Genomic DNA, 24,437 nt, shown 5'->3' on the forward strand with positions numbered 1-24,437 from the left:
AAGCCCCAAATCCCATTTGATGTTTCCTCCATCTTCTCCTGGGCTCAAGAAGTGTAGAGAACCCCTCTGCTGCTTCAGAGACAGCATGAGGCAGTGTTCCTCCCCGCTCTAGGAGCCTCATAGAGGTCTAAGAACAGGCAGTCTTGGGGCAGCTAGGTGGCGCAGCTGATAGAGCACCGGCCCTGGAGTCAGGAGTACCTGAGTTCAAATCCGGCCTCAGACACTTAACACTTACTAGCTGTGTGACCCTGGGCAAGTCACTTAACCCCAATTGCCTCACTAAAAAAAAAAAAAAAAAAAGAACAGGCAGCCTTAGCAGGAAAAGTGATAAGGCCCAAGGACTAAGTTGTTTTGTCTTGGCTCACTCGCAATTCTCATGCAAAAATACTAGGAGGTGCTGAAGTTGTCTGTTGGGAACAAAGGTTCTTTCCCGTGAGAAAGTGTATATCTGGCTTGTGTTTTTTTTTTTTTTTATTTAAGCTAGCTTGTTTCATCAATAAACGGCTCAGTGCTCAGTACTATCAAGCTGCCACTGTGTCCGCTTCTCTCTCTCGTCTCCGACCACCGTCCCCAACAAATGGCCCCGGAACAGGGACCACAATGAAAGGAGCCCGGTCCTCACTGCCGAGAACGACGGGTGGCCAGCAGGAGATCCCCGGAGGAGAGCCTTCAATCGTAAGTAAGGCGGAGGGAGGGGGTAGTGAGCTCAGGAAAACGAGGAAAGGAGGTTTCTCGTTTATTTGCGGTTTAACTTGAACTTAGTTCAGTTTTATTCGGGCTCATACTGAGAGAAGCAACTGACTGCGAAATGGGGAATTCTATAACAAGGTTTAAGATCAGAAGACAAAGGGCTTAAAGTTCTGCAAACAGCCTTAGCCCTTCAAGGGGTAAAAATAAAAAGGAAAGTTTTAAAGAATTTTTTAGTTGAAGTTTTCGCAAATGCTCCTTGGTTCCCGGAGGGACCCATTATTACTCCAGAAGCTTGGGAATCTGTAGGGGAAGCTTTGATAAGATCAGGAAGAGAGTTACATCCCAGATATGCCACTATATTTAATATAGTAAAAATGTGTATTACTGACCAGCAACTGGGTCATAAAATTATTATGTTGATGGAAGGTGAGGAAGAAAGTAGTGGGAGTGAAGAAGAAGTACAGGAAGAAGAAGTAAAGGAAGAGAAGCACTCTGGCCGGCTGGACGGGACTCCAGAGCGCAAGATAGAAAAGATATATCCTGAACTTCCTCTACCTCCCCCCTCCTTTGTCTTGAAAACTGATAATGGACCTGTTTATTGTTCTAGCAAATTTAAGGAATTTTGTCTGTCATGGGGAATACAACATATTACAGGTATCCCATACAATCCCCAAGGTCAAGCTATTGTAGAAAGAAAAAACAGAACTTTGAAAACTTTTCTGATAAAACAAAAAGGGGGAGAATATACTACTCCTCAAAGAAGACTTGCTATAGCAGTATATGCTATGAATAATCTAACCTTTTATATATGGAAAGATCATAATAATCAATGGCAAGGACCTCATCCGGTAATACACCGGGGAAGAGGCTGTGTTTGTGTTTCCACAGGTCAAGGACAAGAGTGGGTGCCCATCAGACTCACCAGAAAATTGGAAGAAGAAAAGAAACTCCTCCCATTTGCTTTCAACCTAATCAGACTGTTCATAATGACTGTTTATCCATGGCAAATCTTACCTATCAACATGGACCTTATCCCTCTTTGTGGGCCTCTAAGAATTGGACATCACCACCCGGAGACAGCCAACGCCATAAAGAACTGGGACATATCGCAGGGCATGACTGGCTCCGGCTTTTGGGGTGGAAAGGAGAAGACTGCAACACTACTCAAGGCAAAGAAGCTCAACCTTCCTGTCCATGGCAACCTACTTGGCATCTGTGGGGAGGTCCCGGACCAGATGATCCTCTGCTGCTGGACTTTAGGTTATCAAGACTGAAATGTGTGAACTGGCAGGGATGGACTTGGGTTTCTTGGCATAATGCTTCCTATTGTAATGACAGTGATTGTCACGTAGCTGCTTATAGTAAACCATGGTAGAGTGGGAATGGCTCTAGAGCCTTAAATGATCAATTATGGAAGATATGGCTGCTTTGGGTCCAATACAAGCAAATAGTACATGGAAGGGTAATTTCCAGAGGAGTTATGGGCAGGGGACTGATATCTATCATTCTACTATGAGAGCATGTTTGGGGGGAAATTTGCATTTTTGGTAAATAAGAATGGTATTCATAATATAACCAAGAAGGGACATGGAAGGAATTCTTATTGGGAAGTAAATTGTACAAATTGTTTGGTACAAAGTTGTGTAGGGCCAAAGACACAGCATACAATATTCATTATAAGAAAGACTGCCCTCACAGCCTTGCCTATAAAAAATGAAGATTGGTATCCAAATGCAGCAGAGAAAAAGTTCCATGATATAATAGAACAACTATATAGATCAAAAAGATGTATATCCTGTGTAGTGCTTGGAATAATGGCTTTTGTAACTGCTATTACTAGTGTTACTAGCATTGTTTTATCTGTAGGTACTGTCCAGACTCAAATCAATCAAGCCAGTTACTTGGTAAATTTATCTAGGGAAATTTATCAAGCGTTGGAAAAACAAAAGGAACTAGATTTTAGCTTTTATAGTGCTATAGAAACGTTGAGAAAAGATGTAATAGCTATGAATGAAGAGATAGAGCTATTAAGTATGATGCCTGGATTAAAGTGTGATTATAGATATTCCTCCTTTTGCTTATTGCCATTTGAATATAATGAAACTCAGTATAATTTCACAATTATTCAAAATAGTTTGAGAGGCTTGTGGAATCATGATAATGTGTCCCTTGGGATAGATGAGTTGGGAAGAATTATTGAAAAAATACAACATCTTGATCAGAGGGATCTTTTTCCCACAGACACTACTCAACAGTTTGTAAATTGGTTTAAGGGAGTTGCGGAGCTATTGCCAGGAGTCTTGGGACCTATAATGTCCCTTGGTGCTCTGGGTTTGGGCATTGTGAGAAAATAGGTATTTGCCTCCTCTCAATGTGGATACAACAGTCAATCATACCCCTCCTGACCTGCTTGAAGGACAAAGGTCTCAGATCCCCTCCTCCTCCCCCCAGGCTAAAGTCACATGGTTCAAAGAGCCCTGTTCTCAACAAGGTCCTCTGGAGTTGTATCCATATAAGGAAAATAAGGTCCATTCCCAAGTCATGCCTATATAAGGAAGAGGGATGGGAATACTGTGTTCTGATTAGCTAGTTTTTGCGTGTAGATTGTAACCCTTGAGTAATCAGACCAATGATGAAAAAGGGGAGGGCCCATTTGCGCTAGGGTCTAGGGTATAAAACAGGGCCTGTGAGCCCCTTTTCTTTGCACCCATTTAGCTGCACACCAGGGTGCCTCCTCGAGAGAAGGAAATAAAAGAGCTTTTGTCACTTTGCTGCTGAGTTGAGAAGAGGATGAGTTTTTCCCTCACAGGCATCATAGTCCTTTGTGCTTGCCTTCCTGCTCTTATAAAGGCAGGACGCACTATAGCTAATGCTTTGGTATATAATATTCGCCTGATTCAAAAAAAAAAAGGGGGAATTGTAGAGAACCCCTCTACTGCTTCAGAGACAGCATGAGGCAGTGTTCCTCACCCCTCTAGGGGCCTCATAGAGGTCTAAGAACAGGCAGCTTTAGCAGTTGCCAGGAAAGTGACAAGGCCCAAGGACTAAGTTGTTTTGTCTTGGCTCACTCACAATTCTCATGCAAAAATACAAGGAGGTGCTAAAGTTGTCTGTTGGGAACAAAGGTTCTTTCCCTTGAGAAAGTATATACCTGGCTTGTGGTTTTGTTTTTTTTTTATTTAAGCTAGCTTGTTTCATCAATAAACGGCTCAGTGCTCAGTACTATCAAGCTGCCACTGGGTCCCCTTCTCTCTCTTGTCTCTGGCCACTGTCCCCAACAAAGAAGGAGGGAGGAGGTTGGGTAGGAAAGAATATAATTCCTGAGATGCTGATCTGTCAGAGTTCACATGGGAGATTTTCAGCTGGCTACATGTTGCAATAATAACTGTAGCAAGAACAGCACAAGGTAGTTGTGAGGTTCAAGATAATATATGCAAAGTGCTTTGTAGTGTAAGGGGCTAAAATTCTAGCTAGTCTGTCTAAAATATCTAATGAGTGGTCGCCAATAAATTATAAGCTTTAGCAAGAGTTAGACTTTTAAGCATTTATTAAGGAGAATAAGAATTTGGTGAAGAGAGAGAGAAAAGCCTAGATTCATCTATCTATCAAAGGAAGAGCACGTTTCTAGCTCCACTCTCCACCAGCTTCCTGATGAAAGAGAGAGAGCCCCAGCCTCACCCCCTCTTCCTCCCACAACCAAACGTCACTTCCTGACGCCAAAGAGCCAGATGTCTTGCCCTCGTGCTCCTCATGGTGGAGCTTTGCTACAGTAAGTCTTCAGCAGATAGCGTCATTCCAACCCTTACAGTAGATTTTAAAGCTCCATAGACACATTGACTATTTTAAATGTTGTTGCTGAGTCATTTCAGTTGTGTCCCACTCTTTGTGACCCATTTGGAGTTTTCTTGGCCAAGGTTCTGGAGTGTTTGGCCATTTCCTGCTCCAGCTCATTTTACAGAAGAGGAAACTGAGGCCAACAGGATTAAGTGACTTTAATGTATATGTTGGTCTTTCTGACTCTCCAATCCATCATCTTGCATCCTCTTGTTAAGTGTCTACCATGTGTAGGCTCTAGGCTAGGCATTAGGGACAGCAAGACAAAACATTAATTAGTCTCTGCCCTCAAGGGGATTCCATTCCATTCAGGGAGATAATACATGTATAACTATGAAAAAGTATAGTGAGAGATAAAGTGGGGAGGGTTTTCAATCCAGGATGAAGGCTTTGGAGTTTACACAGCCTACTTAATAGAGGAGTTTGAGCAGGGGAGGGACAGGATCAGATCTGTAGGTTCATGGGTTTTACATCTGAATGAGAATTTAGAGAGAAACATTCTGGTTTTTAAAAATATTTTTTATTTTATGTGGGGCAATGAGGGTTAAGTGCCTTACCCGGGGTCACACAGCTAGTAAGTGTTAAATGTCTGAGGCTGGATTGGAACTCAGGTCCTCCTGAATCCTGGGCTGGTGCTTTATCCACTGGGCCATCTAGCTGCCCCTGAAACTTTCTGTTTTGACATGAACACTTAGACTTTCAAAAATGAAGGCCTTCAAAGGTTAATTGACTTGCCTAAGGTAACATAGGGGCAGAGCTGGAATTAGAAGGCAGATCTTTGGATTTCAAATGCAATCCCATTTCTTCTATGGTGCAGCAGTGGAAAGAGCACTGGGCCTGGAGTCAGGAAGGCATGAGTTTAAGTCCAGCCTCAGCCATTTAACTAGCTATGTGACCCTAGACAAGTCACTTCACCTGTGTTTGCCTCAGTGTCCTCAACAGTAAAATGGAGATGATAACAGCACCTACCTCCCAAGGATCAAATGAGATCAATATTTGTAAAGTGGTTTGCACAGTGCCCAGCACATGGTAGGAGCTATATAAATGCTGATGCCGTCCCCCTCTCCCTCTCTCTCTTCCCTTCTAGGGCACTTTAGGAAAAATGGTTTGTCTGTGTGGTTAGGACAGAGAGGACTCAGGAGAGGCAGGAGACAAGAAGACCAGGCAAGAGACTGTTAGACTCCTTCTTGATATCCCAAGGCCTTTATTCAGGTGCTGTCTGCTTAGAATGCTACATTGAAGGTCTAACGGTCCCTGCCCTTTGACAATCCATGGTCTAATCTCTTCTTTTGATTCTTGGACTTTTTATTGCATGTGGTCCCTATTTGTGCATGCTCTGCTCCCATTGGATTTATGGGTTCAGATCTTGGAACTCATTAAAGAAGCAGGTTTAGTAAACCTAGGCTAAGGATGGAATTCTGGGCATGAGACAGGAACCTAAATGGGGAGCTTAGCCAAAGATGAGCCTAGGCTAAAAACCAGGCCCAGGAAAATCAGACCCAGGCTAGGGTCAAGGTAAATCAGGGTCAGACTGGGGTCCAGGGAAATCGGGGTTAGGCTGGGGTCCAGGGAAATTGGGGCCAGGCTGGGGTCCAGGGAAATTGGGACCAGGCTGAGGACCAGGCCCGGGTCTGGGGAAGGGCCCAGGCCGTGGCCTGGGGAAGGGCCCAGGCCGTGGCCTGGGGAAGGGCCCAGGCCGTGGCCTGGGAAAGGGCCTAGGCCGACGCCTGAAGGAAGGAGCAAAAGAATCTTCTGAAAAAGTCCTCCCATGCCTGGATGGAAAGGTATCTGATGGTTCCCTCTCTACATCACGTCTCCCTCGCTGTCTCCCTCGCTGTCTTCCTCGCCGTCTTCCTCCCCTTTGTCCTCGCTTTCGTCTTCCACGGCCACGGCAGCGGCCATGGCGGTCACGGCGGCAGGCTGCTAATACATTATCAGATGACTCTTCCTGGGCTTGAGCCCCCTATGGGAGAAAGCACACAAACAGTGGTTATGTGTTCATGAAGGCAGAAGACCTCCCAGGTGTGCAGGTGTGTAGGACTTTTAGGATGTCTTGGAGAACTTGCTGAATTCCTGAGGATTATCAGAGTATGGCTGGGGCTGAACCTAGTATCCTCAATGTCCAGGGCTCCCTTGACTCATAGGCAGAACAGCTAAGTTGCCTAGACTTAAGAGGCATCATTTCAGGAAGACTTCCTCCCAGAATACGACCCCTAAAAATCCCTCCTGATCTTAGAGTTCTTGGGTTGCTTTCAGGGGGCACATTCTTCTCTCTCCAGCTGGTGCTCAGGTTGGCAATGCCAATGTCAGGGAAAGGTAACCAAAAGCCACAGTGAGCAGATCAGAGACTGATGACAGACTCCTTTGTGAGAACAGGCTTTGGATCTGCTTTGAAATGCTTGTTGAATGAATGTTGGGCTTAGGGCAAGGAGTGAGAATCTGGGATTTAGTGTCAAGGGAGGACTCCTAGGAAGTAGTGACAATGACCCAGAAAGACTACATGGGGTATGTGATCCAAGTCCTTCAAGTGAAGTCTCAGCATGACAGCCCATAGCCAGGAAGGATCTTAGGAGACCACCTGAGGCAGAACACCCAAGCCCAGCCCAGTCAAGAAGAGGGGAGGAGAGAGACTCCACTGGTCAGGAAGAAGCCCTTTGGTCACCTGAGTGCAAGTGGAGATCTTCAGGATCTACAACTGAACAATGAATCTTGGCACCTATTGCATGCCAGGAAGGTCCTGGATGACTGTCTCTCCTCCCCAGAAAGGAACCTGATTTCATGCCAATAGGTGGGACTTCTCAGAGGAATGGGAGGATGAGTTAGGGGGTGGGGCTTTTTGTTGACTTACCTGTCTTTTTGGTCCTACCCTTCCCTTGAGTGGAAAGGCCTGACCTTAAAGACAGGCAGAACAGGCAAACACTTATGAGATGGGATTTTCAAAGGTCCCACGACCTAACCAATTCTCTTCCCTTTTGCTCACCAGGCCAGATCATCCACCCTGCTGCCCACCCCCATCCCCTTTTCTTTGCTATGGTGAAAATTCATTACACAGAATCTCAGTGTTGGAAGGGACCACAGAAATCCCCTACAGCTCCAGGGATGGGGGATCCCTACCCCCTGAAGCAGCCCTTTTAGGGTGACTTTTCCTGGCTTTTTTTGCCCTGTCTTTTCCTGGGGCCTAAAGTTGATTCTTGGAATGTTCAACCCATTGCTCCTGTTTCTGGCTCCTGGGACCAAGCAAAGGAGCTTAATCCCTTTTCTCCATGGTAGGCCTTCAGCAAGTAAGTGGAACATATCCCAGGAAGTTGGAGCTGCACACTCTTCTCCAAGACTCCTTCCTGCCCTCAGGGGAAGGAAGTTCCTTGGGAAAAGAGTGAGGTGGAAAGGTCAAGTTCAGGGCCACACTCTTCCTGCATATCCAAAAGCATCTGGTTGTGCAAACTCACCTGTGCATCCACAGAGTCACAAGAGACCACAACCACTGGGAGATGTCGCTCAGAGGAAACCTCTCCTTTGCAGTTTCTCACCACCTACAAGGACAACAAAAAAGGGGGACACTCAGGCATTAGGGACTCTGCTCCCTCAGGAGTCAGATGCTCCTGACTTTTCCCATCTGGCCTGCTGGGGCATTTCCTTAGGCCAAATAGCTGCTTGGGTCATCAAATATTCTCAGATTGGCAACCTGGGAAGACTTAAGTGAATTGAACCCTGGGGGAGTAAATAGAAGAGGGGCAAGGCCAAATACCATGACTACAACCATGGAAATGGAAAGTGAATGCTGAGTAATAATAATTACCCAACTTGGCCAGACTCTGCATGAATGGACTTCCTTCCCTTCTTTGCAGAAGTGGAGGACTAAGGCTAAGGAATGTGGCATAGACTGCCATGCTCAGTTGAATTGGTTAGTTTGGCTGCACTCTGAAAAACTCCATTTTCCCCTCCCTCTTATAGAGAGTCGTTCTCTTGGGGGAGGATAGGGAGGGGATATATTGGTATGCAAGAACAAAAGGGATCAATACATTTTTTTTTAAAGAAAAAGAACCACCAATTTCCCTCTGGTTCCCACAGGGTCTCATGAGGCCATCTTGAGAGATTCTTGACTCCCAGGCATAGATGCTTTCCCCTAGGCATGCTAGGGAGCTGGGCTACCTGATAGGTGGAGACAGGATGCTGAGTATGACCTGGCCTCAGGGCTAGGGCACTGACAGCTCACCAACTATCCACTTACTGCTCTCTGTGTTTGCAGGCATAGAAATATAATAAATAAGCAATTAAACATAATGATCATCACCATCACAAGCTCTTCTGGCATTATATAGAGTGTCCCAAAATTCTCAGTGCAGCTTTAAGCTGTGATAACTTTGATCCCTGAAACCCCTCAGTCTTTGATAGTTTGAAAGGAAACTGAGGCTTTTGGTATCCCTTTTATGGTCCTTCATATCGAAGAGGCAGTTTGGTGGAGCTAGGGTGGCACAGTGCACAGTGTTGGACCTGAGTGAAGAAGATCTGGATTCAAATCCAGCCTCAGACAGTAATGAGCCTTGTGATGCAGGGCTAAGTCATTTAGTCATTTAGCCTCAGGTGTCCTCATCTGCAAAATGAGGATAATAATAGTACCTACCTTCCAGCGTGGTTGTGAGGATAAAATAGCCACAGTCATATAAGTAAGAAGTTATAGAGGCAAGATTCAAATCTAGAGCCTCCCACTCCCCATCCTGTGTTCTTTCCATTGCCTTATGCTGCTTGCTCTAGCACAAGAGCCCCAAAGTCTCCTCAAACGGAATGTTTGTTAAGTGGTAGAGTGACTGGGTTCTGAGAACCTGGTCAGAAGTAGGAAGGTGTCCCACGGTTTAGGGAAATTCCCAGGGAATAATATTGGCGGTCTCAGTTGTCTCTTCATGCCTTAGTATTATCTTTATTTTAAATAAGGAAATTTATAAGTTCCTCTTATTTATCCCCTTTTACTCCCCATCCTTTCCATGTTTTAGGTATGGTAGATATGAATTCAGAAACATCATGTGCACCAGCGAGAGCCACTTTCCAGCAGAAAATGTAGAGTGTGTGTGTGTCTGTTTATGTATGTAGATGTGTATGTGTACTTATACTTTTCATTTATATATATAAATACACATCTATGTTGGGTGTATGTATGTATATTTATGTGCACACATGTATATATGTGTATATAAGTGTACACACATACATATACATACATACATATATATACACACACACACACACACACACACACATATATATATATATATATATATATATATATATATATATATAAATAAAACTTCTTAGTATCATTCTCAGGCTTTGATTGCCCTACAATGGTCAGAAGGCTGATAGCACTCTATTGAAAGTTTCACTGTCCAATGTGGTCTGGAGAACAAGGGATCGGCTTCCTTTCAGTTCCAATTAAAACCTCGCCTTCTAAAGAAAGCCTTCCCTACCTCCTCTTAAATCCAGTGGCTTCCTTCTTGGTGTATATTTGTTTCCATGTTGTCTCCTGGATTGGATTATGAGCAGGGCAGGGACTGTGGGGTTTTTTCTTGGCCTCTTTTTGTATCCTGACATCTGCTTAGCACAGTACGTGACATATAGTAGGCACTTAATATATGTTGATTGATTGATTGGCAATTGATTTAGCCATTGCATTTGGAGTTGTTCTCATCCTCTTGACTAGATTCTAACTCACATGACTGCTCTCTCCTTGTACATTAAACTGAGCAAAACACACGTCACACTAGTCCTCTTGCAGGGTACAGCAATACAGTGATGGGGGGTGTCTTGGACTTGGAGTCAGACCCTACCCATGGTATTTATAAGCAATGTGACTTCAAGTAAGTTATTTCTTCTCCGTGACCCTTAGTTTCCTCATCTATAAAATGGAAAGGGGTTTTTTCTGTTTGTTTAATGGAGAGAATCATATTGCATTACCCTCCTCATAGGTTTGTTATGAAGAAATTGCTAATGATTGTGAATTATTGCCACTACTGTCACTGCAGGCTGGAGTTTTTGTTTGTTTGACCATATAAGATATGCTAACCAGTGTCTTGATACTAGATTGCCCTCTGTCTCTGGACCCTGGCATTCTCATTAGTCAGATGACATTTCAATGAGTTACTTTTGAGGCTTTAGGGGCTAGTTCCATGAGAGGTACACCTTTCCTTTACTATGTTCCTTTTAAAATCAACTCACTGGAGAACAGGGCATGGGAAAAGGCATTGTGTATCAGAGCTTGCCCTTGGTCAGTGAAGTTGTTACCAGCCTGACTGCCTGAAAACCTTCCATTCCTTTCCCTTCCCAAAGTAAGAAGGGTTAGTAAACTCCCTTGATATCTGCTCAAGCCTGTATGGTTGAGGTTAGCAGCCTATTTGCAAGGTTGGGTTAAAACTTGCTCCTGAATCCCTGCGTGCTGGCATCATTTTTATTTGGGGTCAGAGGTAATATGGTGGGACATCTCAGCCTCAGTAAGGGCTACTTACCCCACCTTCCTTGAATTCACACTGGTCAAGGTTCTGATTCTCTGATTTCAGGCACTTGGTTTCCTGGACAGTGAAACTCAGGATCCGGCGGCCAGCCTAGGAGAGAGAGAGAGTTGAAAGAAACATCAGTGGCAGGGGTGAGAGGAGTGAGGATGATCCTGGGTAATGTGACATAGACAAAGTCTATTTAGGATGCAGATCTTTGCCCTCTTTTTGCCATCTCCCAGCTTTCAAGACCCAGTATTCTCCTATTGGGAGGTAGTGTGGTATAATGGGTTTTAGAATTAAGAAGAGCTGGGTTTGAAGCCCAGCTTTTCTGCTTAATTCTTGTGTGACCTTGTACCCAGTGTTCAGGCTTCTGCCCCTGTCTATAAAAACCATCAACCCAGAACAGTCTCCTGCTAGAAAATATGAAAATCCTTCAATTCCTCCTCTCTGCATGTGGCAACAGGTAAAATTTAGTTAATATATGAGATAGATGGAGTCACCTAGCTCAATTTTGGCTTAATTGTTTCTCCTTATTCCAAGTTAAGGGTCACTGAATGGAGAGGGCCAGGGGAATATTTTTGGAAATTACTCGAATACAAAAACCAAAATAACAACAAAACAAAAACACAAAGCACCACAGCTTAAGATTTCTTCTCCCAGGAGGTTTTTCTAGGGGAGTTCAGAACCATGTTATTCTGCACCAGGTTCTGAGGCCAGAGACCTGCACCCGTTCCAATGACCACCCCTCCAGAACTATTCCCAATTGAACCCCCTCAAAGACACCCAGAGCATGCTCTGTCATGGCATAGGAATGACCTTCCACCTTAGGGATGGACCACATACCTATCCTTTGCTCCACGGAAGCATGTCCCTTTGACTTGGAGTCTATCATCCAAAGTCATGGGGTTGGGGAGATGGAGACAAGTGGGGAAGGGACTCACCTGGTCAGAGGCAGGTTTGGTTTCAAGGAGTCCAAAGATGTAGTCATCATGAGACTCTCTGTTGTAGGCATCCAGCAACAGGGCCACAGCCTCTCGGTCACTCACCCTCTCCCCTTGCTGAGCACAGAGTGTTGTGATGCTCGTGGCCACACAGAGCACCAGAAGGCTTCTCCCCAGGGGCCCCATCATTTCTTACCATGGCTGGGGGTCCAACTGATGTTCTTTTAAAGCCCCTGGAGGGCAGAGGTGGGCAGGTCAGATGGTTTCATCTGTGGCTTTCTTTCTCCATATTACATGGCTTAATCCCTTGGCAAAGAGGAAGGAGGTACCTTTTGCAAAAACCTCAGTGGCTCAAGGCCCCTCACCTTGAGGACATCCCAGGGCCTTCTGAGAGGTTGAGAAAGGAGTACAGAAGTTTATCTGTTGTCTCTGACTGGGAGCTGAGCAAAGAACTGAAATCTGAGGGGATAATCCTGGGCTTCAGAATCCCCAAACAAATACCTCTGCCATAGTTTGAGGACCCACAGAGTATCCTAGAGCCAGAAGGAGCAGCTGCCCTCTGGGAATGCAACTTGTCAGTGTGAATGCAAGTTGGTGGAATGTCACCTCAGAGGGGCTGATGTCCTTGAGGCTCATGTTTAAGATTCTTGCTTCTCTTCTTCTCACAAAGATGATCAACACACAGACTCTTCTTTCTCTCCAGAACTGGGGGCAGGGGGAGAGGGCCCTACCATATGGTGGAAAAGCATTGAACTAGAAGTCAGGAACCTTTGGAAGTTCTCTTCCTGGTTCTGCCACTGACTATCTGTGTGACCTTGGACATTCAGTCCCTTTCTCTTGGGCACCCTTCTTGATCAAATGGAGATAATTGTCCACAGCATGGTACCAATACTTTTCGTTCTTTGAACCTCTGTGTTATGAAGCTTCAGCAAAATTTTGTATACTACTCATAATATTCTTTTAGATTTATTCAGTAAGTGCTTATAATTGCAATGACAACTTTTGCCCCTCATAGCTCCAAATTAAAATTTATAATATACAATTAGAATTATAAAATTTGAAATGTTGTTCTATTGTATTTATGAACACTTAAATATGAGATTATGAAACTCTAAGTATAAAAATTGTGAGTATCTTATGGGGGATATTTTGTAAGATTTTTAAAAGAATTAATCCAACAAGATCTCAAATGCTTACTGTTATTTGAAAGATACATATTTAATTTCTTTATTATACAAAATTTGTTGCAGATAAGTAGCATTTTTACTGAAACAAATTACAACTCGGCAGATTTTTAACATAATATAGTGATGGCATATAAACTTACCTTTGATGTTCAACTTTTTTATTTAAACAAAGCAGGTTCTCAGATTTTGGCTCAACAGTGGACCAATAAAGTTTTACTTTTGTGTGTGTGTGTGAGGCAATTGGAGTTAAGTGACTTGCCCAGGGTCACACAGCTAGTAAGTGTTAAGTGTCTGAGGCTGGATTTGAACTCAGTTACTCCTGACTCCAGGGCTCTATCCGCTGCACCACCTAGCTGCCCCCGGACCAATACAGTTTTAAATCTGTTTCCACATAGATTTTATTTTTGTATTTTGATTTAAAACAAGAATTAAGTGAAAATACTTTCTCATATAAATTTTTCACCCTTCATTTTGTCATTTTAATTTTATTTTTTATTAATAATCAACATTTTTTCTTAGCATTGTGAGTTCTTAATTCTTTGCCTCCTTCTATCCCTCCCCTTCCCTCTTCCTGAGGTGATAAGCAATAAGATATAGGTTGTATATGTTTAATTATGTAAACCATTACCTAATTAGTCATTTTGTGTAAGAAAACTTGCATAAAAGAAAAATGAAGGAAAGCAAAAATAGTAGGTTTCAGTCCGTGTCCAATCAATATCAGTTCTTTCTTTAGAGGTGGATTGGATGCTTCATCATTAGTCCTTTGGGACTGTCTTGGATCACTGTACTGCTGAGAATATTTAAGTCACCCAACCAATCTGGAGAGCAATTTGCAACTGTGTCAAGAGGGTGAGCAAACCGTGTATACCTTTTGGAGGGGCTCAGGCAAGTCTCTGCCTTTCCTCTGCCATCTTGGCTCTGCCCCTGTGCATACCCTTTGATCCAACAATACCACTACCAGGTTTATATCCCAAAGACATTCCAAAAAAGAGTAAGAGACCTAGTTGTAAAAATATATATGTTATAGTAGCTCTTTTTGTGGTAGCTAAGAATTGGAAATCAATGGAATACCCATCAGTTGGAGAATGTCTAAATAAATTGTGGTATATGATGGTGCTGGGAAATTATTTTGCTATAAGAAATGATAGGGGCAGCTAGATGGCGCAGTGGATAAAGCACCGGCCCTGGATTCAGGAGTACCTGAGTTCAAATTCAGCCTCAGACACTTGACACTTGCTAGCTGTGTGACTCTGGGCAAGTCACTTAACCCCCATTTCCCCGCAAAAAAAAAAGAAAGAAAGAAATGATAAGCAGGATGATTTCAGAAAGTCTTGGTAAGACTTGTGTGAACTGATTTATAGTGAAGTGAGCAGAACCAGGAGAATGTTGTGCACAGTAACTCTTCATTTTTGTAATTTTTTTTTCAGGACAGTGAGGGTTAAATGACTTGCTCAGGGTCACACAGCTAATAAGTGTCAAGTGTCTGAGGCTGGATTTGAACTCAGGTCCTCCTGAATCCAGGGCTGGTGCCTTATCCACTGTGCCACCTAGTTGCCCCTCACTCTTTATTTTTGAAAAGGAACAATGACATCAAGGGTGTGATGAGTTAGATTTAAATGAGGCTGACAACTTTGTGCATTTCCTAAATCCAAGTCACTCACAAGTCAGGACATCAAACTATGTGCTGGTAAATGGTAGGAGAACTTTGTATTTTTTTGTTTTTATGAGGCAATGAAGCTTAAGTGACTTGCCCAGGGTCACACAGCTAGTAAGTGTCAAGTGTCTGAGGCTGGATTTGAACTCAGGTCCTCACAAATGGAGAGCCAGTGCTTTATCCACTATGCCACCTTGCTGCCCCAGTGGTAGGAGAATTTTACAAGTACTCTTCATGGACATTCATTTTATATTTTTAACTGTGAATATTTAAGGCTCTCCCTTTTTGAATGTCCAAAATCCATTGATATGTCAATTTGTCTTTTGTCATCCTTTGTCAATTCATCATCTAGAGTTGTAAAAGGCATATCAAATAGTTTTTGAATACAATTTAATTTATTGGAAATTTCAAGAAACTATTCATTGAAAGTAGTTCTAAGATTTTCAGATGATCATCTATGTCTTTCTTGTCCGCCCGACCCAGAGATAGTTCATTTCCTGATAAGAAACTATATAATGTCACCAAGAAATTATGTAATGTTACAGGATTATTCTCAACTTTGTGGTTCCAAAGTTTAGTTTCTTGATCATACTTTATACTTTGTCTTGAATAGTCAATATGTTTCTATTTGCACCTGTTAAAGTTGTGTTGTTTGTTAATTTTTGAAAAGACATCTTCTAAATATATTAATCTTAGTACCTATATCATATCGCTTGCACATTCATTCACTCAGGTGACAAAGTGAGTGCAAAAGAAAATGACCCCTTCTCTTATTCAAGTGGGCAAGTTAATAAGTGCCGCAGGAAAGCCACTAAAAACATCTCCCCAGAAGTGTCTTTCCTCTCTTCTGCCACTGCCTCAATGGCTACACTCTCATAGAATATCTCTACTGAAACTCTATTCCATGACTGGCCACTGTTGGCAACCAGGTTATTTGACAATCTGCCAGACAGGACAATAGTAACAGAAGTGGAGGCTAAGTCTCTATTGGAAAGCAGCCCTAAGACTTCAATGACAGGCAATATAAGGTTTGTTTCTGTGGAACATTTGTGATGGTCTGTGATGGTCATAATGCACATTGTGCAGGTAGGTGGTGCAGGGCCTGAAGTTAGGCAGAAGGATCTTCCTGAGTTCAAATCTGGCCTCAGACAGTTCCAAGCTGTGTGTTCCCAGGCACTACACCCTGTTTTGTCTCAGTTTTCTCATATGTCAAATGATCTGGGGAAGGAAATGGCAAACCACTCCAGTATCTTTGCCAAGAAAACTCCAAATGGGGTCACAAAGAGCCAGACATGACTGAAACAACTGAACAACAACCACAGCATGATGTTCAGTGAGCATGGTTTTCATATTTTTATATATATTTTTTATATAATTTTTTGTGGGTCAATGAGGGTTAAGTGACTTGCCCAGGGTCACACAGCTAGTGTCAAGTGTCTGAGGCCAGATTTGAACTCAGGTCCTCCTCAGTTCAGGGCTGATGCTTTAGAGCATGGTTTTCATGTAGCCTGACATTTGCATTTCAAGAATGAAAATGTACATCACATCTTGATCACGTGATTCCACAGCTGATGAAGTAGAATTAGAGTGTAACAAAGGGGAATGAGGCAGCTGCTCTAGTTTGGTACATAAAACACAAAGAAGGGCATGAACATGTATCTGATCATCCCTTGGGAATTTCTTTGCCTTCTACCAAACCTTTGAGGCAGTTTGGAAACAATGTGATAACACATTTCATTTAATCAGGAGTGGTCAGAGTTTGCTGTAATCCCTGCAAGAGCACCAGTATTATTGCATGCATGTAGGTTTTGAAATGCTGCAGAAACAAACCCATCATGCTTCAGATATGCACATACTTGTTGTCACAGAGGAAAAATGTATTTGTAACATAACTGGGCAGTTATTTACTGTTTAATGCACCATCAAAGAATTTTTAACACAAACCTCTAGATCATCTTTTCAAACTCCTAAATGGGAACCACTGGTCTAATAGATGACTTCTTAGTAAGCATTCCCTAAACACTTGCTAATTGATAGGATGAGAAGAAGACTTCACATTTTAATAGTACTTTAATGGTTACAAAGGACTTTCATTACAATAGTTCTGGGAGGTTAGTGGATATTTAGATAAAACTTTCTCTCATTCAATTCTCATAGTGGCCTCGTGGGATAGCTACAACTGGGACCATTATCTCCATTTTGCAGATGAGGAAATGGAATCTCAGACCTTTTAAGTGATTTAGGATCATAAGGTAGGTTCCTAGATTTAGAGATTGACGGGACCTCAGAAATCAGCAAGTCCAGTCTTCTCCTTTTCCACACAAGGAAACTGATACCTAGACTGGTTAAGTGACTTCCTCACTTGGTTAAATAAAATCATCTTTCTCCACACCCATCTCTCTTCCAAACTTTCCTATGTATCCTGAAGTCACCCAGTATCCTTCCAGTCTCCCAGACTCAGAAACTCTGCGTTATTATTATTATTATTATTTAAGATACATTTTATCGATATCTTTTGTTTTTAATATAACCCACATTTCTCATTGAATCCCTCCCAGAGGGTCATTACTTGTAAAAAAGAATTACAAAAGATCAGAGGTAGTTCATCAAAATTAAGCAAGATATCGAAATTTTGATGTTTTACGCAGTGTTCCACATCCATAAACATGTAAGTCTGAAAACAAGGAGGTTAATGGTCTTATCATATTTCTTCTTTGGGGACAAGCTTGGTCACTGTAATTTCACTGCATTGAGTTTCAGTCATTTTATAACTATTATTGTTTCCATCCATGCTGTTGTCACCATTGCATGTTTTTCTGATTCTCCTTACTTCATGACTTCACTCCATAGAATTCTTCCCATGCTTCTCTATGACAATCATCATATTTGGCATATTTCATTATATCTATCCACCATAACAGGTGTGGCCATTCCCTCACGTGATGACCAACTTCCCTTTTCCACTTAGTCCTTTGCTTCTACAAAAAGGGTTGCCCTAAACATATATAACACCTTACTTTTTAGTTATTTGCCTCCTTGGGGTAATTGTCTAGCTGTGGGGTCTCTGTGTCAAAGGATGCAGACACTGTAGTCACTCTTTTCACAAAATTCTAATTTGGCTGAACCAAATCACGGCTCCACTAACAATGCATGAATGTGCCCATGTTTAGGTGAAACGTTAAGGTTGTTTTGATTTGCATTTCTCTTATTATTTGTGACTTGGAATATTCTTTCATGGTTGTTAACAGCCTCAGCATTTTACTCACTCCCTTACCCCACATAACCTATCTGTTGCCAAATCTTGCTCTTTCTTTGCCTACACCATCATTTGTCCATCTCAACCTTAGTTTTCTCATCTGTAAAATGAGGATAATAAGAGTGCCTCCTTCCTAGGGCTATGAGGATCAAATGAGATAACATATGTAAGGCACCTGGGAATGGGTCACACAGTTCTGACCAGCACCAGCCTCAGCTAAAAGCAGAATTTGGTTATGTTTGTCATTCCAGCCTCCCTTCTCTAAGCCTTTTCCTCATAGTGACCCAGGTTGGACCCACCTCTTTTTTTTACCACTTCCTCCCTCTACCTCCTCATTCCCATAGTTATATTCTCCTGGTCTCCCCTACCTCCCTTCCACCCCTCAGTCAAACTTTGCCTTCAGGAAAGAACCTAAGAAACATAAGTCCATGAGATACTGATGGTTGATAATGGTTTAGGGTGCAATTCCTCATTGGGAAATACATGTTAAAAGGTGGGGAAAAGGGGGCAGCTAGATGGCGCAGTGGATAGAGCACTGGCCCTGTATTCAGGAGTACCTGAGTTCAAATCTGGCCTCAGGCACCTAACACTAGCTGTGTGACCCTGGGCAAGTCACTTAACCCCAATTGCCTCACAAAACAAAACAAACAAAAAAAAGAAATGCCACCTTAAGGCAGCTAGGTGGCGCAGTGGATAAAGCACTGGCCTTGGATTCAGGACTCCCTGAGTTCAAATGGGGCCTCAGACACTTGACACTTAACTAGCTGTGTGACCCTGGGCAAGTCACTTAACCCTCATTGCCTGCAAAAAAAAAAAGGTGGGGAAAAATCTTTTGCTAAAGGAATGAGATCTAATGTTAAAACTTCAGGTAACCTCTTAGGTTGTCAGAGGTTTTATGGGCAGAAGGGGCATTAGTTTTCAGTACTCAGCTTGCAGGTGATCACATATTGTAGTCATCTGTGGGGGCACTCCTAATTACTACAGTCTGATAGTTCATTTTCTCTCTGTTTTTGTCTCTCTGTTTCTCTCTTACTTTCTCTGTCTCCCTCCATCTGTCTCTCCTCCCTGGCAGCCCTTCTGTTTCTCTCTCTCTGTCTCTGTCTCTGACACAAGTCCCTTTTGACCTCAGGTTGTGGAATAAGGGCAGATGGAGAAGGAAGAGTTGGTCCCATCAAACTTGATTAGTACATTCCATTAGGCCACATACCTGCAACTTTTTGGGAAATCAGGGCCTTGGCACACACATTGCCCCACAGCTGAGGATGACACCACATGCCCTGGAAACCCTGAAATTAGGAACTGGGCTCAAGAATGGGAAAGGCTCATGGCTCCAGAGAGAGCCCCAGGGATCTCTCCTGAATCATGGTTTGCCCAGCTTCTCCCTCAAGCTGAGGCCAAGCACAAGGCCTAGAGTTGTGCTTTAGTGTCAGTTTAATGTAGGCCAAAGCTGGGCAGCCTTTCAGGGGGACCTTTCCAAGGTTTCCTTATTCACACTAAATTAAGGGATCAGACCTGGACCTTGGCTCTAAGACCAACTTGCTGTGTGATTTTTGGTGAGTCCCTTCACCTCTCTAAGTCTTTGTATCTTCATTGTCTTGAAGAAAACTAACATTTACATGGTACTTGATCTTGTGTCCTTTTTATAAAATCGGATGTTCTTTTTTCAGTAAAAAAAAAACCCCAACTATTTTCCCTCCCTTCTAAACCCCATTTAAGAAAATAAAAAGCATGTACCAAATATGCATAGTTAAACAAAAAAAGTTCCTGCATTGGCCATGTATCCAGAATATATTTATCTCATTTTACAAGCTGAGCCCATCACCTCTCAGTCAGGACATGGGTAGCATGTTTCAGCATGGATCCTTAAGAACTATCATGGGTCATGGTATTGATCAGAATTCTTTTGTGTGCATGTGTGCGTGTGTGCGTGTGTGCGTGTGTGCGTGTGTGTGTGTGTGTGTGTGTGTGTGTGTGTGTGTGTGTGTGTGTGTGTGTGCAGGGCAGTGAGGGTTAAGTGACTTTAGCCCAGGCTCACATAGCTAGTAAGTGTCCAGTGTCTGAGGCTGGATTTGAACTTGGGTTCTCCTGAATCCAGAGTTGGTGCTTTATCCACTGTGCCACCTAGCTGCCTCTTTGGTCAGAATTCTTAAGGTTTTCAGAATAGTCCCTATAAAGTGCTTGACTGTTTCAAAGTGCTTTATATGCATCAGAGTGATTGCCATTGCTATTGTCAAGTTCTTTTTTTTTTAATCATAAAAGTATTTTATTATTTTCTAGTTAAATGTAGAGATAATTTTGAACATTTGTTTTTATAAGATTTCTAGTTTCAAATTTTTCTCCCTCCCTCTCCTCCCTTTCCTGTCCCCAAGACAGCAAGCAATTTGATATAGATTATATATGTACAATCACATTTAACATATTTCTGCATTAGTCATGTTGTAAAAGAAGAATCAGAGCAAGAGGGAAAAACCTCAAAAAAGAAAAAGAAACAAAAAAATAGAGATAGTATGGTTCAATCTCCATCTAGATGCCACAGTTCTTTTTTTTTCTTTTTTTTTTGTGTGAGGCAATTGGGGTTATGTGACCTGCCCAGGGTCATACAGCTAGTAAGTATCAAGTATCTGAGGCCAGATTTGAACTCAGGTCCTCCTGACTCCAGGGCCGGTGCTCTATCCACTGTGCCACCTAGCTGCCCCGCCACAGTTCTTTTTTTCTGGATTTGGAGAGCATTTTCCATCATGAGTCCCTTGGAACTATCTCGGACCATTGTGTTGTTGAGAAGAATCAAGTCTATTACAGTTGATTAACACACAATTTTGTTGATACTGTGTACAATGTTCTCCTGGTTCTTCTCATCTCACTTAGCATCAGTTCATGTAAGTCCTTCCAGGTTTCTCTGAAATCTGCCTGCTCATCATTTCTTACAGCACAGCTATTGTCAAATTCTAAAAGGAGCTGCTGCCCTGAGGGATGTCCCACTAGGAGACCAGGAAAGATTGTTATACTTTTAGGAGAAAAAGCAGGGTGGGAGGGTCGGGGGGCAGGAATTGTATTAAGTATCAAGGCCTGATCACGAGATGCCAGCTGCTCTTGACAGTCTGAGCAAGGAAAATCACTTCATTCTGGCTGTTTTGCCCTTCATGCCATGAGTCCCAATGGAAGAGGGTACAGATATCAGAAGCTACTTTGGGAGCTGGTCTGGCTCAAGCCTGGCTTTGTTTAGAAGGTAGAGTTCCAGGGTGGGACTTAGGGTGTGGCTCAACTCAACCTAATCAAAAACATTTTGAAAGTAGAAATGCAAGGAGATTAATGGCATTCTGATATTACTAGAGTCATGGGGAAATTGGTTGTGGGGGGTCTTTAGGTATTTCTCTTTAAAGAATTACTCCTCCTTGCACAAAAATCCAATTAGAATAAAATAACCTTTTATTTAGGCACTAGAGAAAGGAGCCCAAGAGAAAAGTCAAGGACTTCTCTCAAGGAGAGATGGTTCAGAGACATTCTCTGAGATATCTATCTCCTTGAACTGGAGAAAGACAAAAGCTTTTATAGATGGTAGATGGGGTGACTGGATGAGGCCGCCACCTGACAATGGAAAGTTCCCTTTGTGGGTAGGTGGGGGTTCAGTTTTCTCTATCTCCTGGTGCTGATCAGGTAGCAGGCACACCTAATGGGCTTATCTTCCTTACTTCTCTAGGTTTCTTCTTCCTTCAGTTTAGCTGGCCAGTTTAAACTTTAATAGTCCCAAATTCCTTGATACATCAATAAGAGGGATATTAACAGTTTTCTATCATTGTATGAACAATTTTTCTTTCACCATAAAATTGTAGGGTTTGCAAAGCTCTTTCCTCATGACAATCCCATGAGGTTGGCAAGATAAATATTGTAGCCCAAGCTCTGAAGCCCATTGGCATGGGAATCTCTCCTCATTGATAGCAGCAAGTGCCTTTTAGCCTTCAGGAGAGCCAGGGTGGAGTTGTTAGAATTTTTCTAGTCTCCAGCATTGAGAGAAAGATGTATGGAATTTGAATCTTTCTTCAGAGCCAGAAAGGCATAAAGACTCTAGGAGAAAGCCAAACTTTGATCATATCCTCATTCTCAGCTTGCTGAACTAGAGACTTTGGGGATTTCCCCCCCACCTTGACTGAGATCTGAAACTCTCTCTTGGTTGGGTTGAGTTACTTTACTCCCAATGGGAGAGCTCCTTCAAACTGCTTGCTTGGTATATATTCTCATATGTATACTTTCTCTGATTTCTGTTTTGCTATTGATTTGGGTAAATGGACTTCACTGACATTTGCTAAGTCTGTAGGATTTAGAGGGAACTGAGTCAAGTGGGATATAAAGTTTGGGGTTTTCCTTTTCCCATGAAGGAAGAGTAATTAAGAATTTAGCTTGAATCTAAATATTACATCCTGTAATGTTTAAAATCTAATGTGGATCTTTACCTGCCCTCCCACCCAGTTTTTTGGGGGAAACTAGCTAAGATTTACTGATAAATTCAGCAAGAGTTTAGGCTTTTAAGTATTTATTAAGGGGGCGGCTAGGTGGCGCAGTGCATAAAGCACCAGCCCTGGATTCAGGAGTTCCTGAGTTCAAATCCGGCCTCAGAAACTTGACACTTACTAGCTGTGTGACCTTGGGCAAGTCACTTAACTCCCACTGCCCCACAAAAAACCCCCAAACAAACAAAGTATTTATTAAGGTGTATTAGAAGTTAGTGAAGAGAGAGAGAGGGTGAGAACAGATCTCTTATAGAATGGTAAACCCTAGCTTTAAGCTATTGGGTATAGCCAGAGAGAAAACCTTGCCTTTCCCTAGCAGCACACATGAAGTTCTTCCATCAAGCTGCAGTCTGTCACAAAATATAGACCAATCCAGTGAGCCACCCTCACCTTCTTACTTCCTGTCTCCCTCCCTGAAAGGGGAGGTCCTTCAAACTGGTTGAGGGTGGTCTCTTGCTGACTTCAGTAGTCCACAGCCTCTGAAAACAACACCCCACTCAGGGCTGTCCAAGCATGCTCTCAATTTTATCAATCTTAAGTAGGTTCTCAGTCAGTTTTTCAGTTTTACCCAATTCCAAATCAATCTTCTGTTGGGGCCCCTGGGTGTCTGCCAAATCCCATTATTTTATCACAATCCCCTGGACTAACAAGATTTAAGGGAACAGGTAAATATAATTCTAGTCAAGTATCCCCACCCTCTGAAAAAAAGCAGAGCAGTGGCCTCTAGCTACCATCAAACTCTCCCTTCCAGAAGAGTAATTGTAGGAGAAGAAAATTCTATTCTTTCCTCCTTCCAAGGCACACAAGACATCCCGTTGCTACATGTGGGAACTTTGTCTTTAGGAATATTGTTTCTGGTCACTTAGTTTTGTAAGAAATTGTGGGTTTGGGCTAATTTTCCCCTCTAAAAGCCTTTGTTTTGTGTTTAAAAGAAAAACAACAAAAAACTTCTGTGCTTCTTTAGTATTTTTCTGAATGGGGTTACTTGAGTACATTTTTTTTTTTTTAGTGAGGCAATTGGGGTTAAGTGACTTGCCCAGGGTCACATAGCTAGTAAGTGTTAAGTGTCTGAGGCCGGATTTGAACTCAGGTACTCCTGACTCCAGGGCTGGTGCTCTATCCACTGCGCCATCTAGCTGTCCCTTGAGTACATTTTTTAATCCAAGGCACTGCACGCCTTTATTGAATGACCTCTAAAAGTTCCAGCCTTCCATTCAACAAAGCCTATTGTTTCATGTTTATTTATCCTTTTGCTAACCTGGAATGGCTTTGGGGCTTGGGTTAGTATTATCCCCATTTTACAGGTGAGGAAACTAAAGACTTGAGAGCTTGAGAGACTTTCTCAGTGTCACTCAGCTGGCTTGTGTCAGAGTGGAAATTCAGACTCAAATCTTCTGATTCCATATCTGCTGCTCTTTCCATGATTATCTCATTGAATCTTTTTTTTTTTAATTAAATCTTTTCCCCTTTTTTCACCCCTCCCTCAATTGAGACAAAAAGAAAAGAAACAAACCAATACTCCTATTACAAATATGTACAGTTCAGCAAAACAAATTCCTATATTGGTTATGTCCAAAAAATATGTCTCAATCTGCACTCCACTACCATACCTCTCTGCTATTATATTCCAACTTCTCTACTCCGTTATAGTGGTGGCTATTAAATCTTGTGTGATCCTTATTCTAGCTCCTCAGTGCTTGAACTACTTGCACCATCTTTTCTTTGAACTGGAAGCTCTGCAACTTGGCTATTGTTGCAAAGATTTCTAAGTTGCAATGTTAGACAAAGAAAAAAACTCCAAAGTCTCCAAGCCAAAGAAAATAGGTTTATTGAGCAATGGATCCTGTCTTACAATACAGCCAGTCTCAGGTCTAGGACTCCAAAATTT

General features: G+C 42.5%; 1 protein-coding gene across 1 annotated transcript; it reads right to left on the reverse strand.

Moving 5' to 3' along the window:
• Positions 1-5,704: 5,704 nt before the first annotated feature.
• LOC122753393 (cathelicidin-3-like) lies at positions 5,705-12,133 on the reverse strand. Its single transcript, XM_044000779.1, has 5 exons — positions 11,948-12,133; positions 11,019-11,114; positions 7,971-8,054; positions 6,220-6,487; positions 5,705-6,171 (listed from the first exon to the last, which is right to left on the reverse strand). The coding sequence occupies exons 1-5, from the start codon at positions 12,131-12,133 to the stop codon at positions 6,035-6,037; spliced, it is 771 nt and encodes a 256-aa protein (XP_043856714.1). The 3' UTR covers positions 5,705-6,034.
• Between the last annotated feature and the right edge of the window lie 12,304 nt (positions 12,134-24,437).

The sequence above is a fragment of the Dromiciops gliroides genome, chromosome 1, assembly GCF_019393635.1.
Source record: "Dromiciops gliroides isolate mDroGli1 chromosome 1, mDroGli1.pri, whole genome shotgun sequence".
Lineage (NCBI taxonomy): Eukaryota > Metazoa > Chordata > Mammalia > Microbiotheria > Microbiotheriidae > Dromiciops > Dromiciops gliroides.